This window comes from Pteropus vampyrus, unplaced genomic scaffold, assembly GCF_000151845.1.
Source record: "Pteropus vampyrus isolate Shadow unplaced genomic scaffold, Pvam_2.0 Scaffold518, whole genome shotgun sequence".
NCBI classification, from domain to species: Eukaryota; Metazoa; Chordata; class Mammalia; order Chiroptera; family Pteropodidae; genus Pteropus; species Pteropus vampyrus.
The window spans coordinates 163993-184608 of record NW_011889299.1 but is presented as its reverse complement, the minus strand read 5'-3'; the positions used below and the strand labels follow the sequence as shown (position 1 = coordinate 184608).

Genomic DNA, 20616 nt, shown 5'->3' with positions numbered 1-20616 from the left:
CCTTCTGGGGCCTGTTAACTTAGTCTGTTTTCAGCCAGAGGCCTGTAGCGGGCTGTAAAACAAAAGGTTTTAGAGACATACCTTTAGTTGGTGTTCCTATCCAGTTCAGATAACGGGTGAGCTTCGTGGAGATGTAAGTCTTTCCTCGAGCTGGCAAACCCACCATAATCACCATTGTCGGGGAATTGGTAAACTGGGGTATGGATGCTGGAAGACAAACAGAGCCTCTAGGTTCACGTGATTTTCTGTTATCAGCTGAAGGATATAGAATTGGAAGGACCATCTCTATCACCATTATAATAGGGAAAAAAACCCTGGAAAATTGCAAATTGACTTCTCTTGAATTCATCAGAAAACTGAGATTGCAGTGCAATCGGCTAACCCAAAACCAGTAGAGACAGGCATCTGCAGAGAGCAACGGGGCCCAGATATTTGTTGGTCTTTTGTGGATATATAAACATATAAACACATAAGAAGATTCAGCTAAAAATAGTTAATGAATTATTAAAGGTTGGTTATGGGCTAGTATAAGAACATGAAGACCCTGGGGCTGCAGACGTAGGTGGTTTTGTATCCTCTTGTAGACTTTTCCTCTAGGCAATCAACCAAAAGCTGACAGGGTAGACTGAGAAGAATCCTGAGAAAGATAGCTTGTGGTTCAGGCTTGGGGAGGGAAATATAATGGTAGCCATTGCTGAAATTGTTCCCAGATAATTATCCCTATGTACACTATGAAATAAAAGCCTTAATCATCATGGGGGAAAGCAATAAAACTGTAGCTTAAGAGCACTGGTGGAAATTCACTGCAGCTGGCAGAGAGGAGTGGCCAACACCACTGAAACTGTCCCCAGACCAAAGTTCTCTATCTCCCCTAATAAGCCTAATCTGCAGAAGGAAGTACAAGAGGAACTGAGGGCACTGATGGAAATTCAATATGCTGGAGAAGAAAAATGTAAAAAATGTGCTAATACAGGAGAGGCAAGAATATGTACTAGGCCCACCATTATATTTAGAGGAGGGTCAGGAACACTTGGGAAGGTCACACCTCCAAGACTCAGGATAAGCCCGCCTATGACAAAGACATAATCAGAATAGCATAGGATATTTTTAGTCCCCTATTCCCGCTACTAGGCTAAACAAATGTAGTGAAATAATAATGGACTACATCTTTAAAGGATGCAAGAAATAAATTGTCTCCAGAGAGAAGCACAAAGGGAAAAATCAAGGTAAAAAGAAAATAATCTGAAGAGACAAAGAAATCATCAGGGCCAGACTCACTTATGACACATATTTTGGAACTACCAGACAGGAAATTTAAAATAGCTATGATTAAAATATTCCATGTTCATGGATTAGAAGAATCAACATAGTTAAAATGGCCATATCACTCAAAGCAAAATATAGATTGAATGCAATCCCCATCAAAATCCCAATGGCATTTTTTAAAGAAATAGAAAAAAATCATCAGATTTGTATGAAAACACCAAAGATCCTGAATAGCCAAAGCAATCCCGGGGCATGGGGGAGACCATGACCAAAAGTATCACACTGCCTGACAATAATCAAAACGGCATGGTATTGACCAAAAAACAGACACACAGACCAATAGAACAGAATTGAGAGCACAGAAATAAACCTGCACATATATGGGCAAATAATTTTCGACAAAGAAGCCAAAAATATACAATGCAGAAAACAAAAAGCCTCTTCAATAAATGGTGCTAAGAAAATTGGAAAGCTACATGCAAAAGAAGGAAACTAGACTGCTGTCACCATACACCAAAATTAGCTCTAAATGGAAAAAAGAACTAAATATAAGATGTGAAACAATAAATTGCATAGAAGAAAACATAGGTACTTAACTCATAGACCTTGAGTTTAGAGAGGAATTTATGAATTTTACCTCTAAGGCAAGGGAAATAAAGGCAAAAAGAAATGAACGGAACTATGTCAAACTAAAAAGCTTCTGCACAACAAAAGAAATAACAAAACGCAGAGGCAACCAGCTAAATGGGAGAAGATATTTGCACATAACACCTCCAATAAGGGCCTAATACCCAAAATATACAAAGAACTCATATAACTCAACCACCTCCCCCCTACAATTTAATTTAAAAATGGGCAGAGGACTTGAACAGACAGTTCTCCCAAGAAGACATATGTAAAGATGCTCAACTTCACTAGCTATTAGGGAAATACAAATCAAGACCACTGTGAGATACCATCTCACATATGTTAGAATGGTTATCATCAACGGGACAAGTAATAACAAGTGTTAGAGAGGTGAGGAGTGGGGGAAAGAAACCCTCATACACTGTTGGTGGAAATGTAAATTGGTACAGCCACTGTGGAAAACAGTATGGAGGTACTTCAAAAAATAAGAATAGAATTACCATATGACTTAGCAATCCCTCTTCTGGGTATCTACCTCCCAAATTTGAAAACATTTATTCATAAGGAATATGCACCCTGATGTTCATTACTGCGTTATCCATGGTGGCCAAGACATGAAAAAAAAACAAAGTGTCATTTGATAGATGATTGGATAAATAAAATGTGATACATATATACAATGGAATATTACTCAGGCATAAGAAAAGATAAAATACTGGCATTTGTGACAACATGGGTGGATCTTGAGGTAATCATGCTAAGTGAGATGTCAGAAAAATTGAGAATCATATAATTTCACTTTATGTGGTATATAAAACTGAAAGAAACAAGAGAAACAGAGACTCATGGACATGAACAACAGTTTAGTGGTTACCAGAGGGAAAGCGGGGAGAGGAGGGAGGTAGATAAGAGTAAAAGGGTTCAAATATATGGTGACAGAAGGAGATTTAACTTTGGGTGGTGAACATACAATACAATATACATATGATGTATTATTGAATTGTACATTTGAAACCTATATAATTTTATTAACCAATGTCACCCTAATAAGTTTAATTAAAAATAAATAAAAATAAAATAGCTATGATTACTATGTTAAAGGCTTTATTGGAAAAGGCAGACAACATGCAAGATCAAATAGGTAATTTCAGCAGGGGAATGGAAAGTATAAGAGAATCAAATGTAAATGTAAGAGAAAAAACACAGTAATATATCTGAAAAAATGCCTTAAATGTGCTTATCAGAGGACTTGACACAGCTGAAGAATCAGTCAACTTGGAGATAGATCACTAGAAATTATACAAACTGAAATTCAGAGAGAAAAAAGAAAACAGAAGAAAACATCCAATAACTTTGAGACATTATCAAACAGTGTAACATATCTGTAATTAGAATATCAGAAAGATAATGGGGAGAAGAAATATTAGAAGAAATAATTGCCAAAATCTTCCAAAATTAGTGACTGGTACCAAACCAAAGATCCAAGTATCTCAGAGAACACCAAGCAGAGTAAATAAAATATTCAAAAGAATCACATCACACCCAGGCATACGAAATTCAAACTGTAGGAACTCAGGCAAAAATAAGATATTGAGGGCATCTAGGAAAAAAATGGGTGGAGGAACATCTTACTTATAGAACAAAGAGAAAAATTACACTAGACTTCTTTTCAGAAGACACATGCAAAAAGTCAGTGGAATGAAATCTTTAAAGTATTGAAAGTGGGAGGGGGTCGAGATGGTGGGCTATGTAAAAACAAGGTTCACCTCCTCTCAGGACTGCATTAAAATGACAACCAAATTATAAAACAATCAGCGTGGAGAACCACCTGAAGTCAATCTGATCATAACACATACATCTGAGAATATAAAGAAAAAGCCACAGCGACCAGTACAAGGGGTGAGACGTGAAACAAGCTGATTCTGCACCCATTGTGGCAGTTGATCACTGTGAAGGAGAGTGTGGCTGCAGAGCCCCATCCTCCCTCTCCCAAATACCCCTCTCCAAAGGAGAGAGGGGTCCTGGCACCACACAGAGGCTCCCTAGCCCAGAGTTCCACTCCCAGGAAGAGAAATCCCCACAAAATCTGACTGTAAAAGTCAGTGGAGATTCTGGTCATCCAAGTGAGACAAAAGGAACCTGAAAACCCAGACATCACCCTTAAAGGGCTCACACACAGACTCACTCGCTCACAGACACTTACTCTGAGCACTGGTGGAGGGTCAGCAGCTTGGGAGGTAGAAGAGACATACAAGGAAAGACTGAGTTGTGTAACACCAAGATAATGGCTGGAGGGACAGCTGCCATTGCTTTTTAGTTGGGCCTCCCTACTGGGCAGTCTACATATGGGTGCCATCTTGCCTGTGTTGAACCCTCCCTGCTGCACAGACAATTCTGAAGCTGCATTAGCTTGATGAGATCGGCCCCACCCCATGTCTTCCTGAGACCCTGCCTCACCCAACCCACAAATTGTCTGTGGCAGGCCCATTTCCCCACATTTACTCCTACGCTGCCCCTTCCTGGGGCCATGCATTCTGCACTGGAAAAGAACCTTGGCTCATGTGGTGCACACATTTCCAGGAAGACATTTGGTGGTGAACCACTGCTGACAGCAGGAGCTGCAGTATCTCTTAGGGGGGTCATGGAGTTCTGCAGACCCAATGCAGATGGCAGGTGGCCTCGCTGTAATCTGTGACTTGCAGGAGCCTGCAGACTCAGACCTAGCAGCAAATCTGATGCTATGTTAGCCTGACAGTATTGGTTCGCTCCACCCTGTGTTTCCCTGAAACCCCATTCTGCCCAACCCACAAATTACCTATGGCAAGTCCATTCCCAGACAGCCAGCCCCACCCTGTGCTTTCCTTGGGCTGCAAATATGAATGACAGCAAATAACAGCACTCAGCTCATGCAGCCTGCACAAGATCTGTGCATCCTGGGAGAAACTTTTGGTGGTGGGCCACAAACCCTGCCCCAAATGATATTATTTCTTGAAAAGATCTCTGGTGTCTGCAGACCTGAGATGGGTGGTGGCTGGTCTTGCTGCGATCTGAGACTTTTACAGGAAGCCACAGAGACTGCACTGGCATGAAAACTGACACTACATTGGCTAGGAAAAATCTGCTCACTATACTCGGATGACTCCCTGGGTTCCTACACCATTCAACTTGCATACCACCCAAAGGCTCTTCCAGCTGCAGAGTCTTACCGGCAAATAGCAGGCATTCTTAGGCCTTGAGGTGCACTAGAGTTTTTGCTAAGCTTCCCCAGGCTCGGTACTGGGGGTAACTGATCTGGAGCCTGCAGCATTGTCTCCCACTTGCCTTTAGATTTAGTATAGGCAGCAACTATCTGCATATCTCATTGTAGTTCCCACTATGTAGCACTGAGCAATCAAAGGCAGTAGCTGACCTTGGCCTACTCAGAGGCAGCTCCCAAGGAGCCACCTGGAGGCTGGTGCCAGACCACAACAGAGCAACACCTGACTAGCCCCATAATCCATACACTCAAAGAGTAGTCTCAACAAGTATACAAGCCTACTGGGGCAAATACCACTCTGAGGGGTCAGCCCCCACACAGCAACTCATACCTTGTGGGCATGGCCAATTCCCACAGTCAGTCAGCCCAAGAATCAATCCCATCCACTGACGTGCTAACAGCAATAAAGGGTTAGCTACAACAGGAGAAGACACACAACCCACACAAAGAACATGCCCAGAGAACCTGGTGCAGGTGATTAGGGAGACTGTGGCACTGAGCCAAACAGAACATCTACTACATAAGGCCATCTGGCGAAGGCTGGGAGACATAATAAATCTTCCTAACATAGAAAAAAACACAGAGAAGCAACTAAAATGAGAAAACAAAGAAACATGCCACAAATGCAACAACAGAAGAAAACTCCAGAAAAAAATCTAAAGAAAATGGAGACAAGAAATCTACCAGTGACAGAGTTCAAAACAATGGTTATAAGGATGCTCAATGAACTTAGGGGGAGAATAAATTATTTCAGTGAGAATGACAAAGAGATAGTAAGCATAAAAAAAGGACATAGAAACCATAAAAAAGAACCAGTCAGAAATTGAAAGGAAGAATACACTAGAAGAAATCAATAGTAGATTGGATGAAGCAGAAGATCAAATTAGTGAGTTGCAGAAAATACCCAATCAGAAGAGCAAAAATAAAAAAATAAAATAAATGAGGATAGTTTCAGAGGCCCCTGAGACAACATCAAGTGGACCAACATCCGCATCGTAGGGGTACCAGAAGGAGAAGAGGGAGAAAGCAAGGGATTGAGAATCTATTTGAGGAAATAATGAGGGAAAATTTCCCTATCCTGGTGAAGGAATTAAACATACAAATCTAGGAAGTGCAGAGTTCCAAATAAGAGGATCTCAAACAGGCCCACAATAAGACACATTACAATTAAAATGCCAAACATCAAAGACAAAGAGAGACTCTTAAAAGCGGCAAGAGAAAGGCAGCTAGTTACTTACAAGGGTACCCCCATAAGAATGTAGGCTGATTTTTCAACAAAAACTTTGCAGGCCAGAAGGCACTGGCAAGAAATATTCAAAGTAATGAAAAATACACACCTGTATCCAAGACTACTCTACCCAGCAAGGCTATCAATTAATATGGAAGGTGAAATAAAGACCTTCCAAGACAGGAAAAGACTAAAGGAATTCATCACCAACAAGCCAGTATTATAAGAAATGTTAACAGGACTTCTGTAAAAAGAAGGGGAGAAAACCCCATAAATACGAATAATAAAATGGCGATAACTATGTACCTATCAATAATCATTTTAAATGTAAATGGGTAAATGCTCCTATCAAAAGACATAAGATAGCTGAATGGATAAGAAAACAAGACCCATGCATATACTGTCTAAAAGTGACCCACTTCAGATCAAATGACACTCACAGACTGAAAGCAAAGGGATGGAAAAAGGTGGTTCACACAAATAGAAATGGAAAAATAAAAGCTGGGGCAGGAAAATTTATATCAGACAAAATAGACTTTAAAATCCAACTATGATCTTGCCCCCAGGAAGCCTATGGGTATGTGGGGCCCATGGATGGCCCTACATTTCCTTGAATTGGACAGGCCACTGAATTTGGGGATGCCCATATTTGCCAGTAACTGTGTGGCAGACGCTCCCATGGTGCCCCAGAAATTGGGATGCGTGTTATTCACAACATACCCACACTAAGTGGACCCCATGGTGGTATTACGCCTTAGGCATCTTTCTGCCTGTGGCAGGTGATATGATAGTTGAAACTCAAGTGTCAACTTTGGCAGGACATACTGCTAGAGCCTTGAATTATACTCATAGAGCCCTTAATCTGGTGACTGATAAAGTTGATCAAATTAGAAAAGCAGTACTGCAAAATCATATGGCTTTGGACATCTTAACTGCTGTCCAAGGGGTCACTTGTGCCGTTCTCTACACTCAATGTTATATTTATATCCCAGACCACCGGCACAACATCTCACAAGCTTTGGCAGGTTTCTCCCAAGAAATACGGGAAGCCTGGCGGCTCATTGGGAATCCTCTGCAGGAGAGGTGGGCAAGCCTAATGTCCACTTGGTGCTGGGTCTTAGCTCTCCTAGGAGGTGGAGCCTACCTCCTAGTGGCATGTTTTTATTCTCTGTATTGTTATTGTGGCATGTGGATACAGGGCTCTGCCCTCCTACAGCGATCATCTACCAAGCTTATATAGGTATAAGGGACGAACCCTGAAGGGGTGGAGTGTGAGGAGAGAGAAAGATGGCTGTAGTCAGGCTCCCTTCTGACACCCTTAGCCGCTTCTGGGTGGAAGTAACTCATCACTTCTCCCTCTTATGTAACCATGTGCCCAGTATGCATGCACAGGCTTCTGTAACTTGGCAGTGTGCCACTATTATTTAACCTGTGTATAAAAAGACACCGCCACCCTGCAAGGCTGGCTGTACCCTTGCTAGAATAAAGAGCTATGTCGCAGTTACCTATAGCTCCCTCTATTGTCTTTCAACTGCCCGAGCCTTGTATCCCTTAACCTGGTACCTTGAACCTGCAGCGACACAAGTAGAATATACAATCTTCTTGAGTGTACATGAAAAATTTTCATGATAGACCACACATTAGACCACAAAACAAGTATCAGTAACTTTAAGAAGACTGAAGCCCTATCAAATGACTTCTCCAATGACAATGGTATGAGACTAGAAGTCAAGAAAAAATCTGGAAAACACACAAACACATGGAGGCTAAACAACATGCTACTAAACAATGAAAGGGTTAATGATGAGATCAAGGAAGAAATCAAAACATACCTAGAGACAAATGAAAATAAAAACACAGTGACTCAATCTATGGGACACAGTGAAAGCAGTCCTAAGAGGCTAATTTATAGCAATACGGGCCTACCTCAAGAAATAAGAAAAATCCTAAATAAACAATTGAAACTTACCCTTAAAAAAATAAAGAAAAAGAACAGCAAACAAAGCTTAAAGTGAGTAAAAAGAAGAAAATAATCAAGATTAGAGTGGAAATAAACAAATTAGAGCCTAGAAAAACAATATAAAAGATTAATGAAACCAAGAGATGGATCTTTGAAAGGATAAACAAAATTGATAAACCCTTAACCAGAATCATCAAGAAAAAAAGAGTGAGGTTGCCAAAAATATGGCATAGATGATAGAGGCTTTGTTCATCCCTCTTGCGACCAAATCAAAGTTGTGACAGTAACATGGAGCAAATAGCAAGCAGTCACCTGGGATTTAGATGAACAAGCTCTACAACTAGCAAGAGAGAAATAAGAAATCACCTTTCAATGTGAGGAGGTAAGAAGGGGCGAGGAATCAAGGCTGCCTGGTCCCAAGCTGCTGAGTGTGACAGACGCTACAGCAGTGGCAGCCGGCAGCTACAGACACCTCTTAAAGGGGCCATGTCCATGAGTGGACATTCAATGGTGATGGACCTGCTTGCTCTGAGCACTAGCGCTGGATCAGTTGTTTAGGGGGCACCAGGGACTTACAGAGAGACACTGAGTTGTTGGAGTGAGGGTGGAGATGAGGATCTCTCCTGGACAGAAGAGCTGGTGGTATCCATTGTTCCTCTTTTGAGCCCTCCCTGCTCCCAGTGTGTGGATGCAGTGCCGCCATAGCTGAGACGTCATCAAACTGGATAACCAGGGTTTCTCTGCCCAGAGGATTCCTTGAAACTCCACCTCCTCCAACTCATGGTCCCACCCAAGCCATATCCTGGTGTGTCCTCTGTGAGTCAGGTGCTCTTTGCTGAGCCAACCCCAAGACTCACACTGGTAGCAGCTGGCCTTAGTTTCTTGCATGGCCTCTTGAGGTAATTATAAGCACAGCATCTGTAGATTGCTTGCTGAATCTTAACACATGGCCCAGAGGGGCACAGGCTGGGGCTAAACTTGGCCTGCAGCTGACCCACTCTCAGAACTGTGCAGCTGGACACCTACTACACAAAGCTGCACTAATAAGACTGGGAGACTTAGGAGCTTTGCTTAGCACATAGAAACAGACACAGAAAGACAGCCAAAATGGGAAGACAAAGAAGCAGAAACCATATGAGAGAACAGAGCAGAGATCCAGGAATAATGGAGTCAAGCAACCTAACAGATGCAGGGTTCAAAATGCTGGTTATAAAGATGCTCAGTGAACTTAGGTGAAATGTAGATGAATTCAGTGAGAACTTTAACAAAGAGATAACAAAAAAACATAAAAATGGAAATGGAAATTATACAAGGGAACCAGTCAGAAATGAAGAACACATTATCTGAGATGAAGAGTATATTAGATGAAATGAACAGTGGATGAAGAAGAGGATTAAATCACTGATACAGAGGATGGGGAAGCAAAGGACACTCAGTCAGAATGGCAAGAAAAAAAACCAAGACTATAATAAAGAGCCTATGGGACACTATTAAATGTAAAAATATCCATGTCATAGGGGTACCTGAAGGAAAACAAGACATTGAAGAGCTATTTGAAGAAATAATGATGGAAAATTTCCCTAACCTGGTGAAGGAAATAGGAAGCTCAGATGATCCCAAGAAAGAGAAACCCAAAGAGGCCCACAGCAAGACAGATCATAATTAAAAAGCCAAAGCTTAAATACAAAGAGAGAATCTTAAAAGCAGCAAGAGAAAAGCAGCTAGTTACCTTACGGTAGCACCCATAAAACTGGCAGCTGATTTTCAATAGAAATTATGTCGGACAGAAGGGCTTGGCACAAAATAGCCGATGTGATGAAAATAAAGGAACTAAAACCAAGAATACTTTATCCAGCAAAGCTACCATTTAGAGTCGAAGAACAGAAAAAGAGCTTCCCAGTCAAAAGTAAGCTAAAGGAATTTATCAACACCAAGCCAGTATTACAGGAAATGTTGGAGGGACTTTTTAAGAAGAAAAAACATATATCATAAACAGGAATAAAGAATGGTAATAACTACATTCCTATCAAGAAGTGCCTCAAATGGAAAAGAATTAAATGCTCCAACCAAAAGAGAGAGTGGCTAAATGGATGAGAAAACAAGACCCCTACATATGCTGCCTACTCACTTCAGATTAAAAGACACACACAGACTAAATGGAAGGAGATGGAAAAAATATATTGCCTTGATGGACCTAGAGGGTATTGTTCTGAATGAAATGAGTTGGATAGAGAAAGACAAATATTGCATGATTTCACGTACATGTGGAATCTAAAGAACAAAATAAACAACAACTACAACAAAAGTGGAAATAAACTCATAGATACAGAGACTATTTTGAGGGCTACTAGATGTGAGAGGGGTTGGGGGGACAGCAAAAAAAAAAAACAAATGGATTAAGAGGTAGAAATGGATAGTTGCAGAATAGACATAGAGATGTAGAGTGTAGCATGGGGAAGATGGTTAATGATGTTGTAATAAATATGTAAGGGGGAAGAGGGGTACTAGCTTTAATGAGGTGATTGCTTTGTGAGTTATGTGGATTTCTATTCACTAGGCTGTACATCTGAAACTAGTATATTATTCTATGTCAGCTATAACTGAAAAAAAACTCATTGAATTGTACAATGTAAATATGAGCAACCATTGTTTATTATATTTCAATAAAGCTCCCCCTGAAAAAGAAAAAGAGAGGACTCAAATAAATAAAATCAGAAATGAAAGAGGAAAAGTAACTATGAACCCCATGGAAATACAAAGGATTATAAGTAGGTACTATGAGCAATTATATGCCAATAAATTGGACAATTTGGAAGAAATTCATACATTCTCAGAAACATACAATCTACCAAGACTGAGTCAAGAAGAAACAGGAATTCTGAACCAACTGATTACCACCAATGAAATTGAATAATTAATTAAAATCTTCCAAATAACAAAAGTCCTGGATCAGATGGCTTCATAGGCAAATTTTAACAAACATTCAAAGAAGAATGGACACCTATGCTTCTCAAACTATTCCAGAAAATTCAAGAGGAAGGAAGGCTCCCTAATTATTTTTACGGGGTCACCATTACCCTGATTCCAAAATAAGACAAAGACATTACATAAATAGAAAACAGGCTGATATCCGTGATGAACACTGATGCAAAAATCCTTAACAAAATATTAGTAAACCGAGTTCAGCAATACATTAAAAATATCATACACCATGATCAAGTTGGATTTATTCCTGTGATGAAAGTTTGGTTCAATATTTGCAAATCAATTATTGTGATACACCATATTAACAAACTGAAAGATAAAAATCGTATGATCATAGCAATAGATGCAGAAAAGGCATTGAACAAAATCCAGCATCTATTTATGATAAACACCCTCAGCAAAGTAGGAATAGAGGAAACATATAATAAACATAATAAAGGCCATATATGAAAACATCATAGCTAACATCATACCCAATGAAGAAAAGCTAAAAATGTTTTCCTTAAGATCAGGAACAAGATAAGGATTTCCACTTTTACCACTTTTATTCAACATAGTATTGGAAATCTTAGCCACAGCAATCAGACAAGAAAGAGAAATAAAAGGCAACCAAATTAGAAAGAAAGAAGTAAAACTGTTGTTATTTCCAGGTGACATGATACTATATATATAGAACCATAAATCTTCTACCAAAAACAGTTAGAACTGATAAATGAATTCAGTAAATTAGCAGGACACAAAATTAATATTCAGAAGTCAGTTGCATTTTATATACCAATGATGAACTTTCAGAATGAGATATTAAGAAAATAATCCCATTTACAATTGGGTGAAAAAAAAAGACCCTAGGAATCGAATTAACCAAGGAGGTAAAAGACCTATACTTGAAAAATTATGTCATTGAATAAAGAAATTGAAAATACAAATAAATGGAAGCATATACCGTGCCCATGGATAGGAAGAATAAACATTGTTAAAATGTCCATACTACCCAAAGCAATCTATAGATTCAATGAAATTCCTAGCAAAATACAATGGCATTTTTCACAGAATTAGAGCAAATAATCCAAAAATTTCTATGGAATCATAAAATATCCCAAATAGCCATGGCAATCTTGAGAAAGAAGACTGAAGTAGGAAGTATCACACTATTATATCAAGCTATACTCCAAGGCTATAGTAATCAAAACAGAATGGTACTGGCATAAAAACAGATACATAGATCAATGGAATAGAATAGAGAGCCCAGAAATAAGTCTGTGCCTATATGGTCATTTAATCTATGACAAAGGAGGCAAGAATATACAATGGGGTAAAGACAGTATATTCAATAAATGATTCTTAAAAAACTGGACAGATACATGCAAAAAATAAAACTGAACTACCTTTCTACACCATATTACAGGAATAAACTCAAAATAGATTAAAGACTTAAATTTAATATATGAAACCATAACATTTATAGAAGAAAACATAGGCAATAAAATCTCTGATATTGCTAACAGTAATTTCTTCTCTGATATATCTCCTCGGGTAAGGGAAACAAAAGAAAAAATATACAAATGAGATTTCATTAAGTAAAAAGTTTTTACACAGCAAATGAAACCATCAACAAACAAAAAGACAACCTACTGAATGGGAGAAGATATTTGCCAATGATATGGCTGATAAGGGGTTAATATCTATATTTATAAAGAACATAATACAATTCAACACCAACCAACAAACAAACAAACAAACAAACAAAAAACCCACAAACACTTCAATTGAAAAATGGGCAGAAGACCTGAATAGGTATTTCTCCAATGAGGAAATGTCATATGGCTAATAGACATATGAAAAGATGCTCAAGGTTACTAATCATGAGGGAAATGTGAATTAAAATGTGAATTAAAGACACCTGTCAGAATGGCTATCATCATTAAATTGAAAAACAACAAGTTTTGGCGAGGATATGGAGAAAAGGGAACCCTCATACACTATTGGTGGTATTGCAAATTGGTGCAGCCACTATGGAAAACAGTCTGAATGTTCCTCAAAATATTGAAAATGGATCTACCTTTTGACCCATCAATTGCACTTCTGAGTATTTATCCAGAGAGAAACAAAACACTAATTCATAAAGATATATGCACTCCTATGTTCATGGCAGTGCTATTCACAATAGTCAAGATATGGAAGCAACTTAAATGCCCATGAACAGACAAGTGGATAATGAAGTTGTGGCTCATATATAAGATGGAATATTACTCAGCCACTAAAGATGAAATCCTACCATTTGCAATGACATGGATGGACCTAGAGGTTATGCTGAGTGAAATGAATCAGAGAAAGTTAAATACCATATGATTTCACTTATATGCAGAATGTAAGGAACAAAAGGAACAAACTAAACAAAATCAGACACAAATACAGAGGACAATCTGGTGACTGCCAAAGGTGGGGCGGGGGGGGGGGGGTGGGGTTAGGGGCTAGGAGAAAAAGGTGAAGTGATGAAGAAGTAAAAATTAGAAATTAGTAGTTGTGAAATAGTCATGAGGATGTAGAGTACAGCATATGGAAAATAGTCAGTAGTATTGTAATGGTTATATGTAGAGCCAGATGTGTGATAGAGTAATCAGGAGGGATTACTTCATAAACTATATAAAAGTCTGACCAATGTACTGTATACCTGAAACTAATTTAAAAAATATTAAATATGTGCAGCGTTTTGTGTACCAATTATACCCCAATAAAGCTATTCAAATAATAAAAAAAAATAAAGTATTGAAAGTACAAACAACAAAAAACCCCTGCCAATCCAGAATTCTAAATTCAGCAAAAGTGTCCTTCAAATATGACGGCAAAATAAAGGCTTTTTTTCCCCTGACGAAGGAAAATAGGAAATACACCAGCAGCAGACCTACCTTATATATGAAATATTGTAGGTCATTATTTAGGCAAAAGTAAAAAAAGAAAGAAAAAAGAAAAGAACAAATGCAATGAATAGAAAACAGCAAGATGGTAGATTTTAATTCAACTATATCAATAAAACTTTAAATGTGAATTGTATAAACATATCAATTAAAAGACAGATTGTCAGATTGGATTTAAAAAGCACCCAACTACATGCTGTCTACTAATCACATACAATTGGGTCCAGTTCTAGGACCTTCTTTTATCTCTCACTAACTCAACTATAAAACCTTGATGAGATGTATGGATACATGTTTGAACACTAAAATGTAAATATGGGCAGGGGGATTAGGGGAGAACACCAGAGTTTGAAATATCACCTAAAAAGCTGTGAGTTCAACATTAACATTTTTTTTCTTTCCAGCATCCTGAGCCTGAATTGAACATGACATGGAACCCAGAATTAAGCATTGTTTTTAGCAGACAGAGTAAAATACAGGAGAAGGCTTGAAGTTCTGGCCTGAGGAGTGGAAAAGAGACCTCCTAAAGTTCAGAAACAATGTGGAAAATTCCTAAGGTTTTTGTTTACTTCTTTAGTCTCACAGTGGGGGTAGTGACAGTAAAGGTAGCCCAGAAGCAAGAGTTGTCCATAATGTGAATCTTTAGAAATCAAAACTCTAAGGAATGAGGTCCTTTCTCTGGGTGGAGCCATGGCTTCAAGGAGACAAAACTAAATTTCATACTAGTTTTTCCTCTCTCTTATCCTGAAAATTGTTTATGAAAGTGGTACAGCCAAGACAGTGGGTGGTTTCTAAACAGAGGACAGAAAATGGGAGCCCAGGGAACATGAAAAAATAAGGGAGAGGGAACAATTTAGAAAAGCAACCACATTAAGTTGTTTTGAACCTCTGGGTTGACTTCTGACCAGTGAGTGCTTTGATCTGATTCTAATTAGTATACCAAAGGTTTGGAAATTGAACTAGCAAGTAAACCTCCATCCAAATCCCATACTGACCATGAAGTGGTGCACATGCAGGATTGATCTAAACAGTACTATAAACATTTTGAAAACTGAACTGATGTTGGAACCATAATATTGAAAGGTAAACTATGATATTAATCTCATAGGATATCGGGGTCTCAGACAATAGTCAGAATGTTCAAGATACAAACTAAAATCAATCAACATACAAATAACCATGAAATCTCAACTTACGTGGAAAAAGACCATCGACAGACCTGAATAATGAAATGACACATACATTAGAATTTTCTTAAATTATCTATTATAAAAATGCTGAATAAGCAATTACAAAAATCTTAAAAAACATTCAAATATAACAACTCATTTGAATCATTGAATCATCAAGTAGAAATTTTGAAACTGAAAAGTACAATAGCAACAACAAAAAATTCACTGAATCATCATTTGAATCATCAAGTAGAAATTTTGAAACTGAAAAGTACAATAGCAGCAACAAAAAACTCACTGAACAGCGGAATAGAAATGATAGAGAATAGAGTCAAAAAACTCAAAGATCCATCAATAGATATTATCCAATATGAACAAAAACAAAAAACAAAATATTGAAAAAAATTAAAAGAACAGATTCAAGGACCTGTGTATCAAAAAAAAAAAAAGACTAATATTTATGTTATTGGGGTTCCACATGGAGTAGAAAGAGGAGAGCCTAAAAATGTATTTGACAAAATTATGACTAGAAAGCTTCCCAAGCTGATGAAAAACACAAACTTAGAGATTCAAGTGCTCCCTTCGGCGGTGCATACACTAAAAAAAGAAAAAAGAGAGAGAGAGAGAGAGAGAGAGAGAGAGAGAGAGAGAGAGAGAGAGAGAGACACAAGAGCCTGAGCAAATCCTAAATAGGATAAAACCATAAAATCCCATGCAGACACAAAATAATAAAATTGTTTAAAACTAAGGAAAAAAATAATGTAGAAGGTAATTGTAGAAAAATGACACATTACCTATAAGGGAACAACAATGATTCAAATCACCACAGATTGTTAGCACAGACCATAGAGACCAGAGCAAAGTGGTACAAATTTTTAAAGTACTGGAAGAAAAGTTGTCAACCTACAATTCTATATCCAGCTAAAATATTTATAATTCAAGAAGGTGAAACAAAAACTTTCTCAGGAAGGGAAACTAAGAATTTGTAGCTGGCAGAACTTCACTAAAAGAAATGCTAAAAGAATTTCTTCAGACAGAAAAGAAATGATACCAGAAGGAAGTTAAGAATGTAGGAGAATGAAGGACGTGCCACAGAAGTGGTAAATATCTGGATAAATGCAATAGGTTTTTCTGCATTTTTGAGTTCCTTAAAACATGTTGGATGCTAGAAAGCAAAAAATGTAACATTGTATAACATTGTACAAGGGAAATTCTCAATGTATATAGACATAATATATAAGACAAACAGCATGAAGGGAGAAGCATAAAATGACGTATTTGGTGATAATGTTTATACGTTTATTGAAGTAGTAGCAGACTGATTCTATACAGACTGAAAAGTTGTGTGTATTTTGAAATCCCTAGAGAAACTACTACAAATTATGCCAAGACAAATAGTAAAATTCACAATAGATAAAGTAAAATGAAATAATAAAAACTGTTCAAATTAACCAAAGGCAGGAGGAAAAGGGTAAAATGAACACACAAAAAAAGGGATAACAGAAAACATACAAGAAAATAGTACATCTAAATTTAAATATATCAATAATTACATTAAAGGTAAATAATAGAAACACATCAATTAAGAGACAACCAAATACAGTTTGGATTAAAAATCCATTGCCCAAATATAGGTTGAAAGTTTTATACAATCTCTTCAAGAAACTAGAAAACAGAAAAACACTTCTCAACTTATTTTTTGAGGCCAGCATTATCTTGGCACAAAAACAATTTAAAAAGTTACAAAAAGGAGGAAAGGAAACATGGTGGAGTGAGAGACATCCCCAGATCTCTCCCCTTGAAACAACAATAAGCTGAACATCTAAAACTCAACAAAAAACACTCAAACTGCACACCAATATGTCTGATGGTGGGATCTGCACATAAAAGCTACCACAGGTCAGAACCCTGGGTGTCGGACGATGGACTGGGAGAAATGAAGCTGCCTTTCACCACCACTGAAGCTACCTGTAGGAGGAGGGGGAGGAGAGAGGGTGCAGTGAGTTCCTTGAGCAGCAAGCCTAGGAGAGTTTATGAGTTCCATGCAGCCAGGAGCAGGACACAGATATAAGGTCAGAAAGAAGAGAAGCGGACGGCAGAGAAACAAGAGTTGATTTTTACCAGCTGTGGCTGCAAAACCGAGGCTGAGCTGCAGCCTCCAACACCCAACTCGGAGGGCACCCCCCCCAATACCCTCTGAGACCGATCACCGCATAGCCCCAGGGGAATTTGACCAAACACTACCAAAACTGATACTAACACTGACAGGGACTGAAACTGAGGGTAGTGGGTGTGATTAAATATATACAAGAAAATAAAAGGGCATTATTAAGGCTTTATATAAAGCAGGGATCCAAGAGGTTTAGACGCCACCTACTGGAAACCAAAAGAAACGTGCCTTCTTTGCAGCAAGATAAAGAGACTTTCCTATAACAAATCTTTCTGGGAAAAAAGCAGAATACACTTCCATTAATGCCCAGGCAAAGAAATAGTCCATAAAACACCATGAACAACCAAGCTGACAAGGTATCTCAGAAAGGAAGAGAAAAATCTCCAGGAAATAAGCTTATAGACATAGAAATATGTGACTTAAATGACAGAGAATTCAGGACAGTACTTCTGAAAAAACTCAATGAGATCCAAAACGAGTCATATCAACAATTTCAGGAATTGAAAAACACCTGGATGAGCAGAGCAAGGAGATTGAAACCCTCAAAAAGAACAGAATAGATTTCTGGAGATAAAAACACAATGCAAGAGTTGAAAAATGGAATAGAAAGCTTGGGAAATAGAGTTGAACAAATGGACGAAAGGATCACTGATATCGAAGACAGAAGTCTAGAAAAAAATCAAAAGGAAGAAGAGAGAAATTGAAGAATGAAAAATAATGAAAGAGAAATACAAGAACTAGCTGATACAATCAGGAGACGAAACATAAGAATAATGGGCATTCTTGAAGGTGAGGAGAAGGAGTAGGGACTAGAAAGCATTTTCAGACAAATAGTTGATGAGAATTTCCCAAATCCAAGGAATAAGTTGGGGCTTGGAATTCAAGAAGTCAATAAAACACCCAGTTATCTCACCCCAAAAAAGCCTTCACCACAGCACATTGTATTAAAATTATCAAAAATCAACAACAAAGACAGAATTCTTAGAGCAGCCAGGGAGAAGAAAATGGTAACTTATAAAGGAAAACCCATTAGATTATCCTCAGATTTTTCAGTGCAAACCTTACGAGCCAGAAAGGAATGGAATCAAATATTCAAACTATTAAGTGAAAGGAACTATCATCCTAGAATAATGTATCCAGCTAAGCTCTCTTCTAGATATGAAGGAGAAATTAAGACCTTTCCAGATATACAAAAATTCAGGGATTTCTCCACTACAGGGCCTGCACTACAGGAAATACTGAAAGGTATCTAAAACAAAATAACAACAACAACAACAAAACAATTATTATGATTAAGGTGACTAGCAGGCAGATAGAAGCAGAGGATTGCAACCCTTACTAAGGACAGGGCATTATAAGCTTAAATAATAATAAGAGAATTGTTACAGCAAGATAATAATGAATGATCATCATACATAAGAAAAAATTGAGAAAACAATGACTGAAAAGGGGAAGATTCAAAGATCTAAATTCGCAAAGTGGAATGGAAATAAGGCATGTGCAGAATAAAATGAACGACTGTATATATATATATATATAACTATCCTTTACATATTGATAATGGTAACCACACACTAAAGGTTAAGAAATGAAATATATAATATAAAACAAGAAGAACCAGAGGGATAACCAAACAAAACGCAACCAAAATAAAGAAAACAGAAACACAAAGACAAGGAAGCAATGGAAACACTTAGCTACTAGAAAGCAAAAGATAAAATGGCTATAAGAAGACCTCATATTTCAATAATCACCCTAAATGTAAATGGACTGAACTCACCAATAAAAAGGCACAGAGTTGCAGAATGGATCAAGAAACAAAACCCAACCATATGCTGCCTCCAGGGGACATACCTTAGCTCCAAAAACAATATAGACTAAAAGTGAAAGGGTGGAAAATGACATTTCAAGCAAATGGTATTCAGAGAAAAGGAGGAGTAGCAGTACTAATATCAGATGAAATAGAATTCAAAATATAAAAGGTAAGAAAGATACGAGGCACACTTCCTAATGATAAAGGGAATCATGCACCATGAAGATATAAGAATTATTAATATCTATACTTTCAATCAGAGAGCCCTGAAATATGTAAAGTGATTACTAACAGAACTAAGGAGAGAAACTGACCAAAACACTATTGTAGTAGGAGACCTAAATACTCCACTGTTGGAAATGGACAGATCATCCAAACCGAAATCAATAAGGAAGTAACATCCTTAAATGATGCATTAGACCATCTGGACATAAAGGACTTTTACAGATCCTTCCATGCCAAAACAGGTGCTTATACATTCTTCTCTAGTGCACATGGAACATTCTCAAGAAATGACCATATACTGGGACACAGAGATAGCCTCCACAAATATAAGAGGATTGAAATCATACTACCCATATTCTCTGATTATAATGCTTTGAAACTAGGGATCAACTGCAAAAAGAAATCAAGTAGAACCACAAATACATGGAGATTAAACAACATGCTACTGAAGAATAACTGGATCAGAGAAGAAATAAAAAGAGAGGTCAAGAGATACATAGAAACGATTGATAGTGATAGTACAATATATCAAAACTTTTGGAACACGGCAAGAGCGGTCATAAGAGAAATGTTCATATCATTACAGGCCTATCTCCAAAAACAAGAATGAGCTCAAATAAACGACCTAATGCTTCAGCGTAAAAAACTAAAAGAGGAAGAGCAACTGAGGCCTCAAGTCAGCAGAAGGAAAGAATCAAAATTAGAGCATAAATAAATGAAATTGAAAACAAATAAAAAAACAATAGAAAAAATAAATACAACAAGGAGTTTGTTCTTTGAGAAGGTTAAAAAAATTGACAAACCCCTTGCTAGACTCACTAAAGAAATAAGAGAAAGGACACAAATAAACAAAATTAGGGATGAAAGAGGGAAAATTATGAATGACATTGCAGAAATACAAAGTATCATGCAAGAATACTATGAAGAAGTATATAACGCCAAATTTAATATCCTAGAAAAAATGGACCAGTACTTAGAAAAAACAACCTTCCTAGACTG

General features: G+C 37.7%; 1 protein-coding gene across 2 annotated transcripts in view; it reads right to left on the bottom strand.

The window, feature by feature from the left end:
* Window positions 1-20616, bottom strand: part of PFKFB1 (6-phosphofructo-2-kinase/fructose-2,6-biphosphatase 1) — an 84589-nt gene that overhangs the window by 26970 nt on the left and 37003 nt on the right. For both annotated transcript variants that reach the window (XM_011383391.1, XM_011383392.1), the window contains exon 2: window positions 82-207. In XM_011383391.1, coding sequence (XP_011381693.1) covers window positions 82-207 — 126 coding nt within the window. The remainder of the gene's footprint in view (window positions 1-81; window positions 208-20616) is intronic.